The 19,836-nt window shown below is 40.5% G+C and overlaps 1 protein-coding gene across 1 annotated transcript in view; it reads right to left on the bottom strand.

The window, feature by feature from the left end:
• The window catches only part of VSIG4 (V-set and immunoglobulin domain containing 4), a 39,669-nt gene extending 21,732 nt beyond the window's left edge, over nucleotides 1-17,937 (bottom strand). The window contains exons 1-3 of the mRNA XM_003412747.3: nucleotides 17,686-17,937; nucleotides 11,848-12,204; nucleotides 10,815-11,096 (exon numbers count right to left, since the gene is read on the bottom strand). Of these exons, the coding sequence (XP_003412795.2) occupies nucleotides 10,815-11,096; nucleotides 11,848-12,204; nucleotides 17,686-17,818 (772 nt within the window). The 5' untranslated portion in view covers nucleotides 17,819-17,937. The remainder of the gene's footprint in view (nucleotides 1-10,814; nucleotides 11,097-11,847; nucleotides 12,205-17,685) is intronic.
• Nucleotides 17,938-19,836: the final 1,899 nt, after the last annotated feature.

Raw genomic sequence — 19,836 nt, 5'->3', positions numbered from 1 at the left:
GCTGTCAACATACAAAAAAAGACATCAAAATGATATCACTAAATTCATACCTATCCATAATTACCCTGAATGTAAATGGATGAAATGCACCAATAAAGAGACAGAGAGTGGCAGACTGGATTAAAAAACAAGATCTGTCTATATGCTGCCTACAAGAGACACACCTTAGACATAGAGACACAAACTAAAACTCAAAGGATGGAAAAAATATATCAAGCAAACAACAATCAAAAAAGAGCAGGAGTGGCAATATTAATTTCTGAAAAATCGACTTTAAAGTTAAATTCATTAGAAAGGATAAGGAGGGACACCATATAATGATTAAAGGGATAATACACCAAGAAGATATAACCATATTAAATATTGATGCACCCAATGACAGGGCTGCAAGATACATAAAACAAACTCTATCAGCATTGAAAAGTGAGATAGACAGCTCCACAATAATAGTAGAAGACTTCAACACACCACTTTCGGTGAAGGACAGGACATCCAGAAAGAAGTTTAATAAAGACACAGAAGATCTAAATGCCACAATCAATCAACTTGACCTCGTAGACATATTCAGAACACTCCACCCAACAGCAACCAACTATACTTTCTTTTCTAGTGCACATGGAACGTTCTCTAGAATAGACCACATAGTAGGTCATAAAGCAAGCCTTAGCAGAATCCAAAACATTGAAATATTACAAAGCATCTTCTCTGACCATAAGGCCATAAAAGTGGATATCGATAAAAGGGAAAAGAAATCAAACACTTGGAAACTGAACAATACCCTGCTCAAAAAAGACTGGATTATAGAAGACATTAAGGATGGAATAAAGAAATTCATAGAATCCAGTGAGAACGAAAACACTTCCTATCAGAACCTCTGGGACACAGCAAAAGCGGTGCTCAGAGGCCAATTTATATCAATAAATGCACACATCCAAAAAGAAGAAAGGGCCAAAATCAAAGAAATATCCCTACAACTTGAACAAATAGAAAGAGAGCAACAAAAGAAACCCAGAGGCACCAGAAGAAAACAAATAATAAAAATTAGAGCAGAACAAAATGAAATAGAAAACAGAAAAACAATTTAAAGAATTAACAAGACCAAAAGCTGGTCTTTTGAAAAACTCAACAAAATTGATAAACCATTGGCCAAACTGACAAAAGAAAAACAGGAGAGGAAGCAAATAACCTGAATAAGAAATGAGATGGGCGATATTACAACAGACCCAACTGAAATTAAAAGAATCATATCAGATTACTGTGAAAAAGTATACTCAAATTTGAAAACCTAGAAGAAATGGATGAATTCCTAGAAACACACTATCTGCCTAAACTAACACAAACAGAGGTAGAACAACTAAATAGACCTATAACAAAAGAAGAGATTGAAAAGGTGATCAAAAAACTCCCATCAAAAAAAAAGCCCTGGTCTGAATGGCTTCTCTGCAGAGTTCTACCAAACTTTCAGAGAAGAGTTAACACCACTACTACTAAAGGTATTTCAGAGCATAGAAATGGATGGAATACTACCAAACTCATTCTTTGAAGCCACCATGTCCCTGATATCAAAACCAGGTAAAGACGCCACAAGAAAAGAAAATTATAGACCTATATCCCTCATGAATGTAGATGCAAAAATCCTCAACAAAGTTCTAGCCAATAGAATTCAACAACATATCAAAAAAACAATTCACCATAACCAAGTAGGATTCATACCAGCTAGGCAGGGATGGTTCAACATTAGAAAAACAATTAATGCAATCCACCACATAAATAAAACAAAAGACAAGAATCACATGATTTTATCAATTGATGCAGAAAAGGCATTTGACAAAGTTCAACACTCATTCATGATAAAAACTCTCAGCAAAATAGGAATAGAAGGAAAATTCCTCGACATAATAAACAGTATTTATACAAAGCCAACAGCCGACATCATCCTAAATGGAGAGAGCCTGAAAACATTCCCACTGAGATCGGGAACCAGACAAGGATGTCGTTTATCACCACTCTTATTCAAAATTGTGCTGGAAGTCCTAGCCAGAGCAATTAGGCTAGATAAAGAAATAAAGCACATCTAGATTGGCAAGGAAGAAGTCAAAGTATCTCTATTTGCAGATGACATGATCTTATACACAGAAAACCCTAAGGAATCCTCCAGAAAACTACTGAAACTAATAGAAGAGTTCAGCAGAGTGGGGGGATACAAGATAAACATACAAAAATCAGTTGGATTCCTCCACACCAACAAAAAGAACATCGAAGAGGAAATCACCAAATCAATGAATGCCATTTTCAGTAGCCCCCAAGAAGATAAAATACTTAGGAATAAATCTTATCAGAGATGTGAAAGACTTATACAAAGAAAACTACAGTACATTTCTTATGAGACTATCTGCTCTCAGAAGGGTTGCATGTCCCTTGGGACATGGAAGCTTCATGTTGGGAACCCTTCCAGAACTTGCCCTATGTGACCTTTTATTTGCATTTTTTTTTTTGCTATAATAAATCTGTAGTCATATGTATAGTATACTGTCTGTGAGTTCTGTGAGGCACTCCAATGAATTACCAAATGCAAAGAAGGTAGTAGAAGCCAACAGGTTAGAAAGTGGACTCCTGAGCTCGCTGCTACCATCCTGAAGGAATAGTGGGAAATCAACTCTGAATTTGTGGCCAGCAAGTCAAAAGGTTAGGATGTCCCAGTAGACTCCCCAAACTGGTGGCTTGTATCTGCCTATTTTGCATTCCAAAGGGCAGTGTTCTTTTAACTTGTAAGGTCATATTTAGCTTTGACTGTCTAGGGTCAGAGAGAAAGAATGCTGCAGGGTGACTTTTAGGAAGGATGGAGATGTGGGAATGTGAGGACTGGATCAATCTCCACATTTTAGGGACTGGATGCATGCTGATTCCTAACACGCAGATGTAAAAGACAAATTCCGAGTAACACAAAAACTACTGAAACTGACTCAAGAAGAAAAAGAAAATTGGAATAAATTTTTAACAAGAGATTAAATTAGTAATAAAACCACTGTCCAGGTATATAAAAATATATATATTTTTAAAATTATGTCAATTCTTTAAAACTCTTTCAAAAAATAGATGAGAGAACAGTTCTCATTTCATTGTATGTGCATTGATACAAAAGCAAAGACATCAAAATAAAAATAAATTATGGACCAATATCTCTTATGAATATAGATTTAAACACCCTCAACAAAATACTGGCAAACCAAATTTGGCAGCATATTCAAAGGATTAGACACCATGACTAAGTCAGCTTTATCCCAGGCATGCAAGATAGGTTCAAGACATGAAAGTGAATCAGTGTAATACACCATACTAATAAAGAAAAAAAGAAAAACATGACTATCTCAAAAAACGCAGAAAAAAATTTGACAAAATCATACCCTTTTATGATAAAAACACTCTACAAACAAGAAACAGAGGGAACTTCCTCAACCTGGTAAAAAAACATCTCTGTAAAGCCCCCAGCTATCATCACATTTAATAGTGAAATACTATGCTTCTCCCCTAAAATCAGTAACAAGACAAGGATGCTTATTCTCATTACTTATATTCACCACTGTTCTGGAGGTTCTACCCAGGGAAATTAGGCAAGAAAAAGGAATAAAAGGCATCCAGGTTCGAAAGGAAGTACTAGAACTATCTCAATTTTCAGATGACATAATCTTATATATAGAAAATACTAAAGATTACACACACACACACACAGTTATAGCTAATAAATGAATTCAGCCCAGCTTCAGGATACAAGATCAATATAGAGAAATCAGTTGTGTTTCTGTACACTAGCAATGAACAATTCAAAAATGAAATTAAGGAAACAATTCCATTTACAATAGCAAGAAAAATAACAAAATGCTTAGGAATAAATTTAGTCAAAGAGTGCAAGACTTTGTACACTGAAAACTACAAAACGCTGTTGGAATAAGACCTAAATAAATGAAAATAAATTCCATATTCACGGACTGTGAAATTTACTATTGTTAAAACGGTAATATGCCAAAAACTGATCTACAGACTCAATGCAATCCTCATCAAAATGTTGTGTCTTTTTCACAGAAATGAATAAAGTGATTCTAAAATTCACATGAAAATGCAAGGGAGCCAGAATATCCAAAAAAGTCTTGAAAAATAACAACATTGGGGGAGTCACAATTCCCGTTTCAAAACTTCGGAGCTACAGTAATCAAGACAGTTTGTGGCTGGCATAGGGATAAATTTATAGATCAATGAAATGGAACCAAGAATCCCAAAATAAACCCCTACATCTATGGTGAACTGATTTTTAACAAGGGTGCCAAGACTATTCAATGGGGGAAAGAATAATCTTCTCAACAAATGGTGCTGAGAAAACTGAATGTTGTTGTGTGCTGTCAATTCTGACTCATAGAGACCCTATAGGATAAAGTAGAAGTGCCCCACAGGGTTTCCCAGACTGTAATCATTACAGGAGCAGATTACCAGGGTCTTCTCTCCTGAGGAGCCATTGGGTGGGTTTGAATCACTGACCTTTCAGTTAGAAGTTGAGTGTTTAACTATTGCACAACCAGGTCGCTGTGGAAAACTGAATAGCCACATGCAAGAGAACAAATTTGGACTCCTACCTCACATCATACATAAAAAATTAATTCAAATTAATGAAAGTCCTAAATGTAAGATCCAATGCTATGAAAATCTTAGACAAAAATATAGATGTAAATATATGGGACCTTGGATTTGGCAATAGATTCTCAGATATGACATCAAAAGCACAAGCAAATTAAGGAAAGTAGATAAATTGAATGTCATCAAAATTAAGACTTCTGTACATCTATGGACACTATCAAAAGTGAAAAGATAAACTGGGAGAAAATATTTTCAAATAATATATCTGATAAGGATCTAGTATCCAGAATATATAAAGAGCTCTTAAAACCTAATGAAAAGCAAATAACTCAAAAAAAAAAAAAACAGGCAATGGGTTTGAATAGATAGTTCTCTAAAGATGGTATACAAATGGGCAATAAGCACGTGATAAGATGCTCAATATTATTAATCCTTAGGGAAACGTCAGTCAAACCACAATGAGATACCACTTCATACCCAGTAAACCACCAGCCTTCCAGTTAGCAGCTGCTTGCTTAAACCACTGCACCACAAGGGCTCCTAGAGTTACCATACGACCCAGCAATTCCACTTCTAGGTGTATACCCAAAAGATATGAAAACATATGTCCACACAAAAACTTGTATGCAAATATTTGTGGATATAATTCTCTCAGTAAAAATCAGGTAACAACGAAATTTAATAGAATTTCAATGGGCTGAGAAGAAAGAACACTGTAGACAGAAGGAGAAACATGATTTAGATGTAAAGTATGATTTAGATGTAAAGAGATATATTAGAATATGAGATTGGATAGGTAGGCTGTTTCCAGACTAAGGGAGTTTGAGCTTTGTTCTTTTGGTAGAAAGTTACGTGGGGAGTCACAGAAAGTTTTTGAGGAAGGAAGTATACGTGATTCAGTCTGAGTTTAGGAAAATAATTCTGGCGATGATGTGGTGAATTTTCTGAAGGTTAGGGTTTAGCACATTCTGTCCATTCATTTAACAAATATTAATTTAGTCCTTCCTACGTGCCATGAAAGGAGCCTGGTGGGGCAGTGGTTAAGAGCTTGGCTGCTAAGTGAAGGGTCAGTGGTTTGAACTCACCAGCTGCTCAGCAGGAGAAAGAATGTGGCAGTCTGCTTCCATAAGAATTACGGCCTTGGAAACCCTATGGGACAGTTCTGTTCTGTCCTATAGGGTCACTATGAGTCTAAATTGATTTGACGGCAAGGGGTTAATGGGATGTGTCATGTGCTTTGCTGGACTCTAGAGATATACACATGAACAAGACAGGTAGGATTCTATACTGATGGATTTTATAATCTAGTGGCATAAAATAGGTACTCAGTAGATGCTGAGTACATGGATGATTTGATGAGGATGGATGGATATAGGGAGATGATTTAGGAAGCTACTGAAAGTGTTCAGGAAAAAAGGATGATGAAACCCTAAACCAGGGCAGTGGGCATGGGAAGAGAAAGCTTAGTCGAATACATAGGAGTTGATAATCTTAGTGATTATTTCACTATGAGAGTCGAAAGAGAAGGAGTCAAAGGTAATGTGTCTTCCAACCTGAGTTACCAGTGAAATAGCACAGTTTCGAGAAACAGGTTGGTTGAAGAAAAGGTAATTTCAGTTTTGGGTAAGCTAAGATTGTTGTTGTTAGGTGCTGTCGAGCTGGTTCCGACTCATACCGACCGTATGCCTAATAAAACAAAACATTGCGGGGTCCTGAGCCATCCTTACAATCATTTTTATGCTTTAGCTCACTGTTGCAGCCACTGTGTCAATCCACCTCGTTGAGGGTCTTCCTCTTTTCTGCTGACCCTGTACTCTGCCAAGCATGATGTCCTTCTCCAGGGACTGATCCCTCCTGACAACATGTCTAAAGTATGTAAGACGCAGTCTCGCCATCCTGGTTGTACTTCTTTCAAGACAGATTTGTTCGTTCTTTTGGCAGTCCATGGTATATTCAATATTCTTCGCCAACACCACAATTCAAAGGCATCAATTCTTCTTCGGTCTTCCTTATTCATTGCCTAGTTTTCACATGCATATGATGCAACTGAAAATACCATGGCTTGGGTCAGATGCACCTTAGTCTTCAAGGTGACATTTTTGCTTTTCAACACTTTAAAGAGGTCCTTTGCAGCAGATTTGCCCAATGCAATGCGTCTTTTGATTTCTTGACTGCTGCTTCCATGGCTGTTGATTGTGGATCCAAGTAAAATGAAATCCTTGACAACTTCGATCTTTTCTCCGTTTATCATGATGTTGCTCATTGGTCCAGTTCTGAAGATTTTTGCTTTCTTTATGTTGAGGTGCAATCCATACTGAAGGATGTGATCTTTGATCTTCATTATTAAGTGCTTCAAGTCCTCTTCACTTTCAGCAAACAAGGTTGTGTCATCTGCATAACGCAGGTTGTTAACGAGTCTTCCTCCAATCCTGACGCCCCATTGTTCTTCATATAGTCCAGCGTCTCGTATTATTTGCTCAGCATGCAGATTGAATAGGTATGGTGAAAGAACACAACCCTGGCACACACCTTTCCTGACTTTAAACCAATCAGTATCCCCTTGTTCTGTCCGAACAACTGCCTCTTGATCTATGTAAAGGTCCCTCAAGAGCACAATTAAGTGTTCTGGAATTCCCATTCTTCGCAATATTATTCATAATTTGTTATGATCCACACAGTCGAATACCTTTGCATAGTCAATAAAATACAGGTAAACATCCTTCTGGTATTCTCTACTTTCAGCCAGGATCCATCTGACATCACCAGCGATATCCCTGGTTCCACGTCCTCTTCTGAAACCTGCCTGAATTTCTGGCAGTTCCCCGTCGATATACTGCTGCAGCCGTTTTTGAATGATCTTCAGCAAAATTTTGCTTGCGCGTGATATTAATGATATTGTTCTATAATTTCCACATTCAGTTGGATCACCCTTCTTGGGAATAGGCATAAATATGGATCTCTTCCAGTCAGTTGGCCAGGAAGCTGTCTTCCATATTTCTTGGCATAATAAACGAATGAGCACCTCCAGCGCTGCATCTGTTTGTTGAAACATCTCAATTGATATTTCTTCAATTCCTGGAGCCTTGTTTTTCACCAATACCTACAGAGCAGCTTGGACTTCTTCTTTCAGTACCATCGGTTCCTGGTCATATGCCACCTCTTGAAATGGTTGAACATTAACTAATTCTTTTTGGTGTAATGACTCTATGCTGGGAATGACAACTTGAAGAGGAATGGTGTTGCATTCATCGTCAAAAAGAGCATTTCAGGATCTATCCTGAAGTACAATGCTGTCAGTGATAGGATAATATCCATACGCCTACAAGGAAGACCAGTTAATATGACTATTATTCAAATTGATGCACCAACCACTAGGGCCAAAGATGAAGAAATAGATTTTTATCAGCTGCTGCAGTCTAAATTGATCGAACATGTAATCAAGATGCATCGATAATTACTGGCAATTGGAATGTGAATGTTGGAAACAAAGAAGGATCAGTAGTTGGAAAATATGGCCTTAGTGATAGAAACAATGCTGGAGATTGAAGGGTAGAATTTTGCAAGACCAACAACTTCTTCATTGCAAGTACCTTCTTTCACCAACATAAACGTTGACTATACACATGGACCTCGCCAGACAGAACACACAGAAATGAAATTGACTACATCTGTGGAAAGAGAGGATGGAAATGTCAAAATCATCAGTCAGAACAACGCCAGGGGCCGACTGTGGAACAGACCATCAATTGCTCATATGCAAGTTCAAGCTGAAACTGAAGAAAATCAGAGCAAGTCCATGAGAGCCAAAATATGACCTTGAGTACATCCCACCTGAATTTACAGACCATCTGAATAACAGATTTGATGCATCGAACACTAGTGACCGAATTCCAGATGAGTTGTGGAATGACATCAAGGACATCATACATGAAGAAAGCAAGAGGTCACTGAAAAGACAGGTAAGAAAGAAAAGACCAAGATGGATGTTAGAGGAGACTCTGAAACTTGCTCTTGAACGTCGAGCAGCTAAAGCAAAAGGAAGAATTGATGAAGTAAAAGAACTGAACAGAAGATTTCAAATGGCGTCTCGAGAAGACAAAGTAAAGTATTATAATGACATGTGCAAAGAGATGGAGATGGAAAACCAAAAGGGCAGAACGCGCTCGGCATTTCTCAAGCTGAAAGAACTGAGGAAAAACTTCAAGCCTCGAGTTGCAATAGTGAAGGATTCCATGAGGAAAAAATTAAACGACACAGGAAGCATCAAAAGAAGATGGAAGGAATACACAGAGTCATTATACCAAAAAGAATTAGTCGATGTTCAAGCTGAGATTAGAAACGAAGATATCCAGAAGGTAACTAGACATTGGAATCTAGCACTCAGAAGAGAAATAAAGGTAAAATTATCTATTTGACAGTCATATCCTAGAAGCCTCAAAAGTGAATACAATCCATTGAGAAAAGATTATATACAAGAAGAGAGGAATAAAAACAAAATATTTGAGAACGCCTACAATTAAGGGATGAATGAAAGATGAGCCAGCAAAAGGGTCTGAGAAGAATCAGTCAGACAGGCCTTAGGAGAACCAGGAAACAATGATGTCATTGATACTAGTGGAGGAAATAATTTTAAAGAGGAAGGATGGTCAAGAGGGTCAAAGTCTAGTGAGATGTTGAGGAGGATGGGTTTGGGTAGAATAGCCTTGGGCTTTGGTGATTCAGGGGTCAGTGGTGACCCCAGTTTATAAGGTATATTATGGGAGAATTGAGGGGAGCAGCCAATGGAAATTACCTTCTTCAGAAGGTTGGTAGTGGTCAGAGGAGAGAGATGGGTGGTAGATAGATTTAAGACACACACATACACACATTAGTACAGGTAAGGAATAATGGGTGGAGCAGGGCATCGATGTAACAGAGATGGAGAGGTGTGCTGTGAAGAGGAGCAGGGCACATATTGCTCTGTTCCAAGAGGGAGTGGGCAGAGAAATGTCAAGGCAGAGAGGAGGGGAGTTGATGGAATTCACATCTTAGAAAGATCTGGGTCTTCTCGGAGAAGAAGGATGTATGCAACCTCATCTTCTGGGAGGAGGGTTGGGGGCCTGAAATAGGATGGAAAAGGTTTGGAACACATGATATAAGGAATGGAACAAATATGAGCAAATGTACTGACATACAGCATAAGGGCAAGCATTGCAGTTTGCAGAGCTTAAGACTAAAGTGGAATCAGTGCAGCTTTTTTTTTTTTTTTGCCAGCAGAGCTCAGCGGTCCAAGTACCTGAGGAAAGTCATGGCATGTGATACCGTCTCAAAACAGAGGAACAGCACAGAGGGTGAGGCAGAGGGATGAGACACTGTGAGCTATGTAGGAAAGAGGCAAAAGAGGGGACCAGACTCATGGGGCCAGGTTAGAGGTGGAGAAGGATGCAAGAAGCAGGAGTCAAAAAAGCTTGGCTCAGAGAGCAGAAAAGAATGGGAGGTCAAGAAGCATGTGAAAAGTGAATTAATGTGAATGAGGAATAAGCCCATCTCTTCAACTAGATCTTGCATTTGCCTATAGGAAGAAGTGGGAAAATGAAAAAAAAAAAAAAAAGAGAGAGAGAGAAAGAGTTCAGGGCTTTATTTCACAATGCAAAACCAAACCTAATCAAACAAAACAACAAAATCCCAACAGACAAAACAAATAAAAAGACAAACAGATAAAAAACATCAGCTTCCCAAGGGTGCCCAGGATCTGGAATAGACTGAATCATGAGAGACAATCAGGCATAGCAGGAGGAGCATAAGATTTGAGTGCAAATCTCAATTTGCTCTTATTTACTGTGAGCCCCAGAGCAAGTAGATTACCCTCTCTTGGTCTGTTTCCTCTTCTTTAAATAGGGTAATGGTAGCTATCTCATAGAAAAGTTTCGGGGGGGGGGGATTCAATGAGAAAAAGTGTATCAAGTTCTTGGTGCATTGTATCTGGAAAATATGAGGTACCTAGTAAATGTCATTTTTCTCTTTACCATCTTTATCAACTTATGACATGACATTGTCCCCAGTCCTGAAAGCTGTTTTTCTTTTGTGATTGTTCAACAACCATTACCTGGAACACTGCTCCCCCTTTTCTGGGTTGAGGGCACTACTCTGAGGTATTTCTGGTGCAAGGTGCCCCATTGAGGTGCTCCCCAGGACAGATAGCTTCTCACCTTTGACTACAAACTTCACAAGGTCACTGCGCTGCTCAGAGCCAACCCGGCCCTTGGCAGTACAGAAATAGGAGCCCGAATCAGCCACCACTGCAGGTTTGAAGAGTAAAGTACTCAACGCTGCTACTTTGACAGGTTCCTGGTTGTTATCCTGTTCCTTGTACCAAACATAATTGATGGGGGGAGAACCTCGAGCCTGGCATTGAAGGCTAATCCTCATCCCCTGGAAAACTGTGAATCCATAGCCACTGCCAGTCGTCACTGTGGGCTTGGAGACAGATACTGCAAAGGGCAGACAAGAGAGGAGGCTCTTGTAAATCACAAGAATGAGAGTATACAAGGCTGGGTCATCCCTGCTGGGCATAGGAGTTTGCATACATCTGCAAAGGGAATTAAAGTTGGTTCCTGACTTGGGAGGGAAGAAGGGAACAGGGCAATGCAAATAAAAATAATTTTCTTTGGAAGATTAAGTACTATTTTGTATTATCTGGGTTTTTGGATTATCTGGATTTAAAAATAACTGGCTTTTTAAAATAATGTAGCTGTGGGGGCGGGGGGCTCAAGTAGCATTTTTACAGAATCTGCAGTTTTGGCTTACCAGGCCCAGACATTTGTGAAACTGTCAAGTCAACAAAGCTTATCTTGGCTAACCTCTGCCTCCCTTTTCCCAGAGCTTCTTTGTCAGCTTGTTTCTACCCTCCAATATCCTGATCAGATACACTCTTTTTTGTGAGTTTTAAAGCCCAGAGCTGAAGGAGGGCAACCAGGCCAGGGATGTTGGAATTTCTGGGAAGTTGGAGGGGTAAAAATCTGAAGGCCAGGAGCCCTTCCCAATACTTCTTAAATCTTGCTATGTTAGTGATAACTCTTAGGATCCTCTGCCTGTCCATGTGCTATGATTAGTACATGTAACTGAAGGGAGTCTATGTACAGGTAAACAAGGGGCTATTGGATTTCTCAGGGCCTTCTAGGATTACAGTCCTCTGTTGGATCTTTGCCTATCAGCGCTCTTGTACTCCTTATGGTGACTCACATTTCTGAACTCGGAGCTCAATGATCTTATCCCTCACCAACTGATTTCCATCAGGGGTTTGCCAGGTGACTTCACATGTGTAGTGGCTCCTGTCATCCATTTCAAGGGTATTCAGTTGGAGGGACACATCTCCTGGTACCTCATGATTCACATGCAGGCGGCCCTGGTACTTTGCCTGCTGGATATGGTCTCCAGAGGAGTCACGTAGAAAGATGGTGACTGGATCTGAGCCACGTTGCACCAGCCACTTCACCAAGACTTGGGTGTAGCCTTGCAGGGGGCCATAGGTGCAGGGAATGTTTACATCCATTTTCCAGGGCCCTGTCACACTCTCTGGGGCTTCCAGGATGGGACGACCTAAAAAGGGGATGAGAGGAAGGAAGGAGACATAGATAGAACACTCACCTGGGAGCTAGAATGACTGTGGCAGACCACCAGAGGCTTCTGAGAAACACCCTCAACTTCCTTTCCATAACACTTTCAGGATCCCCATGCCCTTTTGTTTTCGGCCAGCCTTCCCACCAATCAGAACCAGTATTCAAAAGAAGGCCCTTAACATGGTTTAGCTCTTGTGAGTTTTAAGTCCTTCCTGTGTCACTGACTTGTTATGAGGTGACCCTAGGTAAGTCATGTCCCACAATAGAGGATCCATTTTATTCATTCATAATGTGGAGAGTTTAGATGGAATGATCTCTAGGGATTTTGTCAAACTTAACATTCTATAAGTCCGTGATACATTTTTTTTCGACATTTTCCAAAAAGGGTGAGAGTAAAAGTGTTAAACTATTTCATTTTATGTAAGTATGCACCTGGAGAAATATAGGAGCTGCAAGATTCAGCAAGAAAGGGCTATCTGCCCTGCTTATTATCCCCCATTGCTCCTCAGAAGGGGTCAGTGATTGGAGCTCAAATCCAAGGTCTTCTTTGGAAAGGAGTAAGGGGGGCAGCAAAGGGCAATTGTGATGGTAGAATCTTGACTGAGGAATAGGCTGTAATGTGTATTAGCAATTGTTAAGTTTGAAACCGGCACTTTGTAAACCTGATTATTTTTTTTCTGGTTTTTCTGTTTATTTCCCTTTTGGGTTCTCTTAGTTTTCAGCAAAGATCCCTTGGAAAATTCCAATCTGAGAGAGCAAACAGAGATGTTTTGATTTTGTCCATGCTTGGTTTGGAGAGAAAAAGGGTACGAGTAAAATCTTGGGCTGGGTACTGTGGAGATTGTGGTATGGCCAAAGGGAGATTGCTCCTTGTCATACTGGGGAGGGAAATCCAGGGGCGAAAAGTCAGAAACATTGAGACAACCATCCTCTCCAATCAGAATTTTCCATCCACAAGATCATACTTAGAGGATTTTGTATTTTACTTAATTGGGGCCAGGAGTGGGTAGCGGGGGATTGTATTTCAACAATGTGTTGCTATCTCTCTCATTAGGACAGGTGATTTCAAAGTGTAAGCTATTTTGAATAAAATCTTTTATTTAGTCTAGGATTTTCAAGCTTCGGTCAAGCAGATGGAAAACGACACTTTTTGGATGGTGCGTACTGCCAAGCACCAGGGCCTCTGTTAATGTGGAAACTAAAATCTAACCTCTGGCCTGTGCCCTCGCCAGGGACTCTTAGAACATTAACAGCTTATTTTGGGCAAGATAAATGCCCTGAGTAGTAAAGAATAAATAAACATAAGTCCACATTGCCAGATCTACCACATATTCCCTGCAGAGTTTCAGACTTGTCAGGGAGCAGAACTCAGACTCACAAATGGGAGCATAAGAGGAGCAAATTTTGGTTCACCCCAAAAATGAACTTTATAATATTGTCAGAGCGGTCTATGGATGGACTATGCTGTCTGAGGAAATTTTGAGCTTTGTTTGGGGCTTGTAAAGCATTACTATATAAAGTTCTTTCAAATCCTAGATGGGTCTATCCTAAAAGCCTATAATGGAAAAAGAAGTTAAAACAAATTACATGTTCTAGTTGGTGGTGAAATTTAAACAAGTGGTGAGTTTCACTGTGCTATATGATACATCATGTCTCCATGTACAGACAAATACATGTTATTATCGTCATTGACGAAAATGCTCATACATGTTTTTGGCCACACGAAAGCACAAAGATACCAGCCTTAATCCCCATGAAGACCATCTGAGCCTCTCAGTTTAATTGGCACTTTCCCATTAATCTCCCTCCAGCCCTCCCCAACCTCCCTTTCCAGTCCTGAAGAGAATTCTCACAACTCCCCTCTCAGGCCATGAGGACATCTGTAGGAGCTGAAAATGCCTTTGTCTATGCATATACACGTCTTTCTTCTGACCTTAGGATGCTTCAAAGTTTGACTAGCGTTCCTTTCTCTAGAAACTTAAGATTTTCACATAACCCACTCTGATCTGCCAAGAACATGGCCAGCCAGTCCCAATTTCCCAATCTAGAAAGTTACTTCTGGAAGTAGGCTAGGCTTGAGTTCTCCATCCCAGAATGGCAACATGGGACAGAGCTGGTGACCAGACTTCCAGAAATGCCATGCTTTCTTCCCTCCTTTCTTTCTTTTTTTCACTTTCTTTCTTTCTCTCTCTCTCTTTATCTTTCTTCCTTCCTTTCTTTCTCCCTTTTGTTTTTCCCTTCCTCTCTCTTCCATTAATCCTTCCATCTTACTTCTCCTCCAACTTCTTTTCCTCCTCCTCATCCTTCTTGTCCTCCCCCTTTCCCTTTTCTTCATTAGTAACATAAAGAGTGGATGGTAGGCACAGGGCATCATAGGAAAAAGGATATTGTATATTTTTCATGTTCCCTGATTTACAAAATGAAGATAGCCACAATAGCACTGACTTATACCTTCCAACTATTTCTATGATGATCAGAGAGACTAGAGAAGCACCTAATAGGAACATCTACTGGGATCAGGAGGGCAATAAATACTACATTTTCTTAAAAAGAATAACAACAATCTAGGTCCAAAGTCTGCCTTACCATATGTCTTTCTGTGTAACCTTGGGCAAATCACTAAACCTTTTTGAGCATCAGGTCATTATTAATAAAATGGAGGTAATATTTTCCATGGAGGGTTATCATTAAGATCAAATGAGCTCATAGATGTGAAATCGCCTACCATAGTGGTTGGTGTTCAGTAGGTGCTGGATAAATGTCAGTTCTGTCCTATGCCCCAGATAAAAATTTCCATATTTGTCTTGATTATTCCTACCCTAGTGAAGCGCTCAATCTGGTTGGATCATTGTTAACTTTATTAATGACCTAAAGAAAAAAAATTGGCACTTAAGAAGGTAAGAAGCCACCCTCCCGAGATGGGAAAATATTTGGCACAGCAGGGGTTGAGGTACCAGGAAGGATGGGATACGGAGACTTCTTGAATGGCAGAGCTGGAAGAGTTTTTACAAACTACTCAGTCACAATCCCTCATGATACATACTGGACAATCTGAGGCCAAGAGAAAGAAGATGCTTACCCAAATTCACACAGATAGCAAGGGCAGAGCTTGGCCTGGAGGTCTAGAATACAGGCTCTCAGATATTACACTGCCTTCTTATCTTTCTTGAACTATTAAGCCACCAGCCACAAATGAAACCAGCAACCTCCCACCTGAATCTACTTGACACAATGGATGTTATCCAAGGAATGGAAAGTATCTTCCTGACTATCTGAGAAATAATGCCCACATCCTCTGGCTGCCTTTTAAAAAGCCTTTGCCAGAACCTCAGTACCTTGATCCCCTCTCTCAGGAAGGATTGTATTTCCTTCAAGTATTGGCTTCCTCAAAAGAAAGACCAGAGCTGGGCATTGGCTCAAGAAGTTTTGCTGAAGGAGGATTTGACTTGAGAAAGAGGAGACAGTACTGGGGCCCACTCTGGTATTGGGACCTAGACTTAGAAAAGCAAAGGCCTGAGGCTTGTATGATGGTACTAAAGAAAGGAGGGTCTGGTTTGCTGGGTATGGGCCCTTTTATAGGATGCATTCTGGGTCCCTTTTTGAATCTTCTTACTACCACCATCACACAGAGGGTGAGATCTTCTCATGTTGCCCCTCTCTCTGTGCCTGGCCTCTTTCCATCCCCTGGAATGCCTCCTGGTTAAATAATTAGCTTAGGTAATAGATGTTTATAAAAAGTTTAAAATGTTATAAAATTCAAACACTAGGATTTTTTCTTATCACAATTATTTCAACATGTGTCTCAGCTCCACAGGAAGAGACTAACAGCTGACTATGGCCTCTAGGATCTTTTTAGCAACGAAGCCACAGCCCCACAGAGCTCTCCAGCTGACAGGGCCCTTTGAGGTCTGTTCCTCACTGTACAGGAGGCCAACCTCCTCACTGTACAGATGGGCTGGGGGCTCTGAAGTCTTGGGAGAAGGAAGGTGTTATTGGCTATTTAGTATAAGCTGAGCCTCAGGTTTATAGTGTAGGACCTCTCTAGTAAAGGAAGACCTATTTCCAGGGACACGGAGCTCACAGACCCAGAAGAGAACAAGATACATACGCCACACACACGATTTAAATTTTAACATTTACAAAATGTTTCCTTTAGCCCCATCCCTGACTCTTCAAGTCCCAATTCAAATCAAAGACAGGGAGATGCAATCTTGAAATCTGTTAGAGGAAAAAAATATTGTAGTTCTAGAAAGAATACTGCTTTTCAGGAGCATTGACTACTGCTAATGCTGTGTGGCCAAGGGCAAATTACTTTCCCTCTCAGATGCCATTCAGAGTCTCTTCTGGCTCTGAGATTCTAGAGTTTGATGGGTCACAGAGCCACAGGATAGGGTGGCCTAACCTAAGCCACCTATGAAAATCTGAGTTCTTTCTGATTTCACAAAGGACATCAATCTAACACCCATTCAACCTCTCCCTTTAAGGAGATGAAGTAAGTAGGGATGCAACAAGAAACACTTTGCCTTATCTTGGGTCTCACTTAGCTATTACCCAGGATTAGTTTTGTGAAAGGCCATCTCACTTCTCAGAGGTATAAATGAGGATGGGTGAGGACTCAATGGAATGATAGTCAGACCTCTTTTGGGATATGTGCCCAGCATTGGGATCCCACAAACAACCCAGACAAACTGGACTGTGTCTACAGAGAAGTGTTATTCCAGAATGCTGCAAGTCACCAAGTTCTATGAGGACCAGTTTAAGGAGCTGAAGTTTAGTTTGGAGAAGAGAAGTCAAGAGGACATGGTGTCTGTCCTCAGACCTCTGAAAGGCTGTCACAGGGAAGAGAGGACCAATATGTTCTGTGTGGCTCCAAGGATCAGAGCTGGGGCCAATGGATGAAAGCCATAGGGAGGCAGATTTAGTTCAACCAAGGAAGAAATTTCTAACAGTTGGAGCTGCCCCTGGATAGATAAAGATGATCTAGGGAAGCAACGAACTCCTCATCACTGGTAGTGAAATGTGGATATAAATTACTCCTAAGGTCCCATCTAGCTCTTAGACAGCATTAGTTTTCGGGGAGATGTTTGTACTAATAGGGATCAAAGCCTGTAATCCTAGGGGTAAGTTCTAATGGTAGAATTTCAGATGAAAAACAGCAGATGAAGGAGGGTTTTAGGTGGTATATGGGGCCTTCCTGATGTCCCTGAGATACAACAAGCACTAGAGAATCACGCAGATGTTTTCCATGAGAGGATCCTTTTCAATTCTCACCCAAACCTGCCTTCTGGCTCCTTCAGTAGCCTTCAGCTACCTCCCTCCCTTCCCCAAAGTTGAGATCCTGTGGCACTGATTGAGAACCTACCCAGCAGGAAGAGGTTTTCCTCGGTGACATTAAAACCCAAAGCCCTCAGCCCACTGTCGATGTCAGCAGTGGCAGCCAGGCCCCCACTTGCTGCCTTACCATAAGTGACCACTGTTAGGTGGCCTAGGAGCAGCAGGATCAGTAAGAGCCCCATCACAGCCAGTTTCACTTCTGTCCTTTCTTCCAGCGTCCTGCTGTCAAAGAGTCTCAGACTCTTGGTGGCTGCCTGCATCTGTGTGTGCTCACTTCCCTTCCTTCCCTATATCTCTCTCTTAGACTACCAGTCCCATAGCACATTCCCCTTTCCCCTTCCTTCCTTCCTTATTTCAGCACAAGTCACGTGTCCCCCACTCTCCCACCCCTGCCTTCCACCCTTCCTGGGGTTGGAGGTTCCAGGGTAAATGAAGCAATTCCTCCTGCTGATAGGGTATTGACTTGATATTCAATTAACTTTGCTGGCCTATGCAATACTCAAATGTTCTACTGTCAACCCCTGCCTACTTAGTTCATGCAAATCTGGGGTGAACTTCAGAGTACAAAAGCTTAAATGTGTGAAAGAGCTTTGTACACATCAAAGTTTAAAGAATTGGCAAGCCCATGGATAGGGTTGTTATGGGGGAATATACCCCCTATCTCATGTTGGGGAAGCTTTTTGAAATCACTTTGAACCACTCCAATAGCTCCAATTATCTGGTGGTAAGGGAGTAGCCACCAACATTAATGCTCCCCATGCCTTTTCATGAGGGATCTATTATTTACTTCCCTTAAGGGAAAGTTAAGCCTAGTCTCCAGTGCACCAACCCATTGCCTTAATAGTGCTACACTCCATTTTGTTGATTTACCAATCAGTGACTTTCAATTCATACAGACCTCTGGCCTACAAAAGAGTGATATTAAGCCCCTAGGAAAATGCAAATACTCCAAAAATTGTTCCTCCCACAGGCCCTAGAATGACTGTAATTCCACTAGCAGTCTAATTTTTCAATTGGTACTGCCCGTATTTTACTAAGCTTTGAAAATATAAGCACTTCTCAAAGGAGAAACACATCCAACAAATTCATACTACAGTGTAAGTGACATCTAAACTTAGCTTACTTTTTGTTTGGAGGAATATGATGTGTCCTTTTTGAGGCCCAGTGTCCAGAGCTCACTGTGGCCCTGTGGCCACTTCTACCCTTATAGCCCACCTTCCTAGATAAAGATTGAAAGGGCAGATTGGAGCAATTCATCATGGTGGAAACATTAGTTGAACCTCTCACGTGTGCGTGCAGCTTTGGATTTGGTTGAGCTGGAGGGAAGTGGTGGAACAAAGGGAAATTCATACAGGTCCTGTTAAAAAACACACGTGCACACACAAGCCCAGAAATACCAAATATAAACATAGATTACAGATACAGAGAACACATATAAACATATATGCCTATGTCTATGCAAATGATGATAAGCATAAAATACAATTATACTGACACAAGCATAGATATGAATTCACTGACACATTGCACCAACATAGCACACAGAGACACAAAATTGGCACAAAAACACACATAGACATGTACATAAACCAAACCAAACCCAGTGCCATCGAGTCAATTCTGACTCATAGTGACCCTATGAGTCAGAAAACAAACATTTAGACAGAGATTCATACACCCAAGCAAAATGCAAGCACACAACACATGCATATAAACATATAAGAAGAGTTCATTTAAACACAGACCACACACACACAAACACATTTAAGAATTAAACCAAAGGTACATAAAAAGATATGCTCATTCAGTTAAAGCAAACTGACATTAAACAGGCCTCACATACTAAGGAACAGGAAAGTAGAAGAAATTCATTTGTGCAATTGGAAAAGCTGGAGTGTTGACTGGGATCTGAGATTTGGTGAGCACTGGATAGACAAAGAGGATGGGCAAGGAATTCTAGGTAAGAAGTCGAGAGAAAGCCAAAGCCCAGAGGCAGTCAAGGGCAAGACGAATTATGGTGAAGAGGGATAAAGTCAGTTAAACTTTAGCTTGGTGTGTATGTAGAAGGGTAGGGGGAGAAAAAGTTGGGAGGATGAGCTAAGGCCTCCCAACTGATACCGGAGGACCAAGATGCCTAAAATTGACATCCTGGTTTCTGTAAAAGCCATAGATGGTTTTAGAATGGAGCTGGGACCTGCTGCTGATGAGAGCAATATTTTAGGAGCAAATTTAATGGCAGAGTAATAATGGAATAAGGTGGAAAAATTGGAGACAGGGA

The sequence above is a fragment of the Loxodonta africana genome, chromosome X (genome assembly GCF_030014295.1).
Source record: "Loxodonta africana isolate mLoxAfr1 chromosome X, mLoxAfr1.hap2, whole genome shotgun sequence".
NCBI lineage: Eukaryota > Metazoa > Chordata > Mammalia > Proboscidea > Elephantidae > Loxodonta > Loxodonta africana.
The sequence above is the reverse complement of the archived record's forward strand: the minus strand, read 5'-3'. Positions and strand labels throughout refer to the sequence as shown.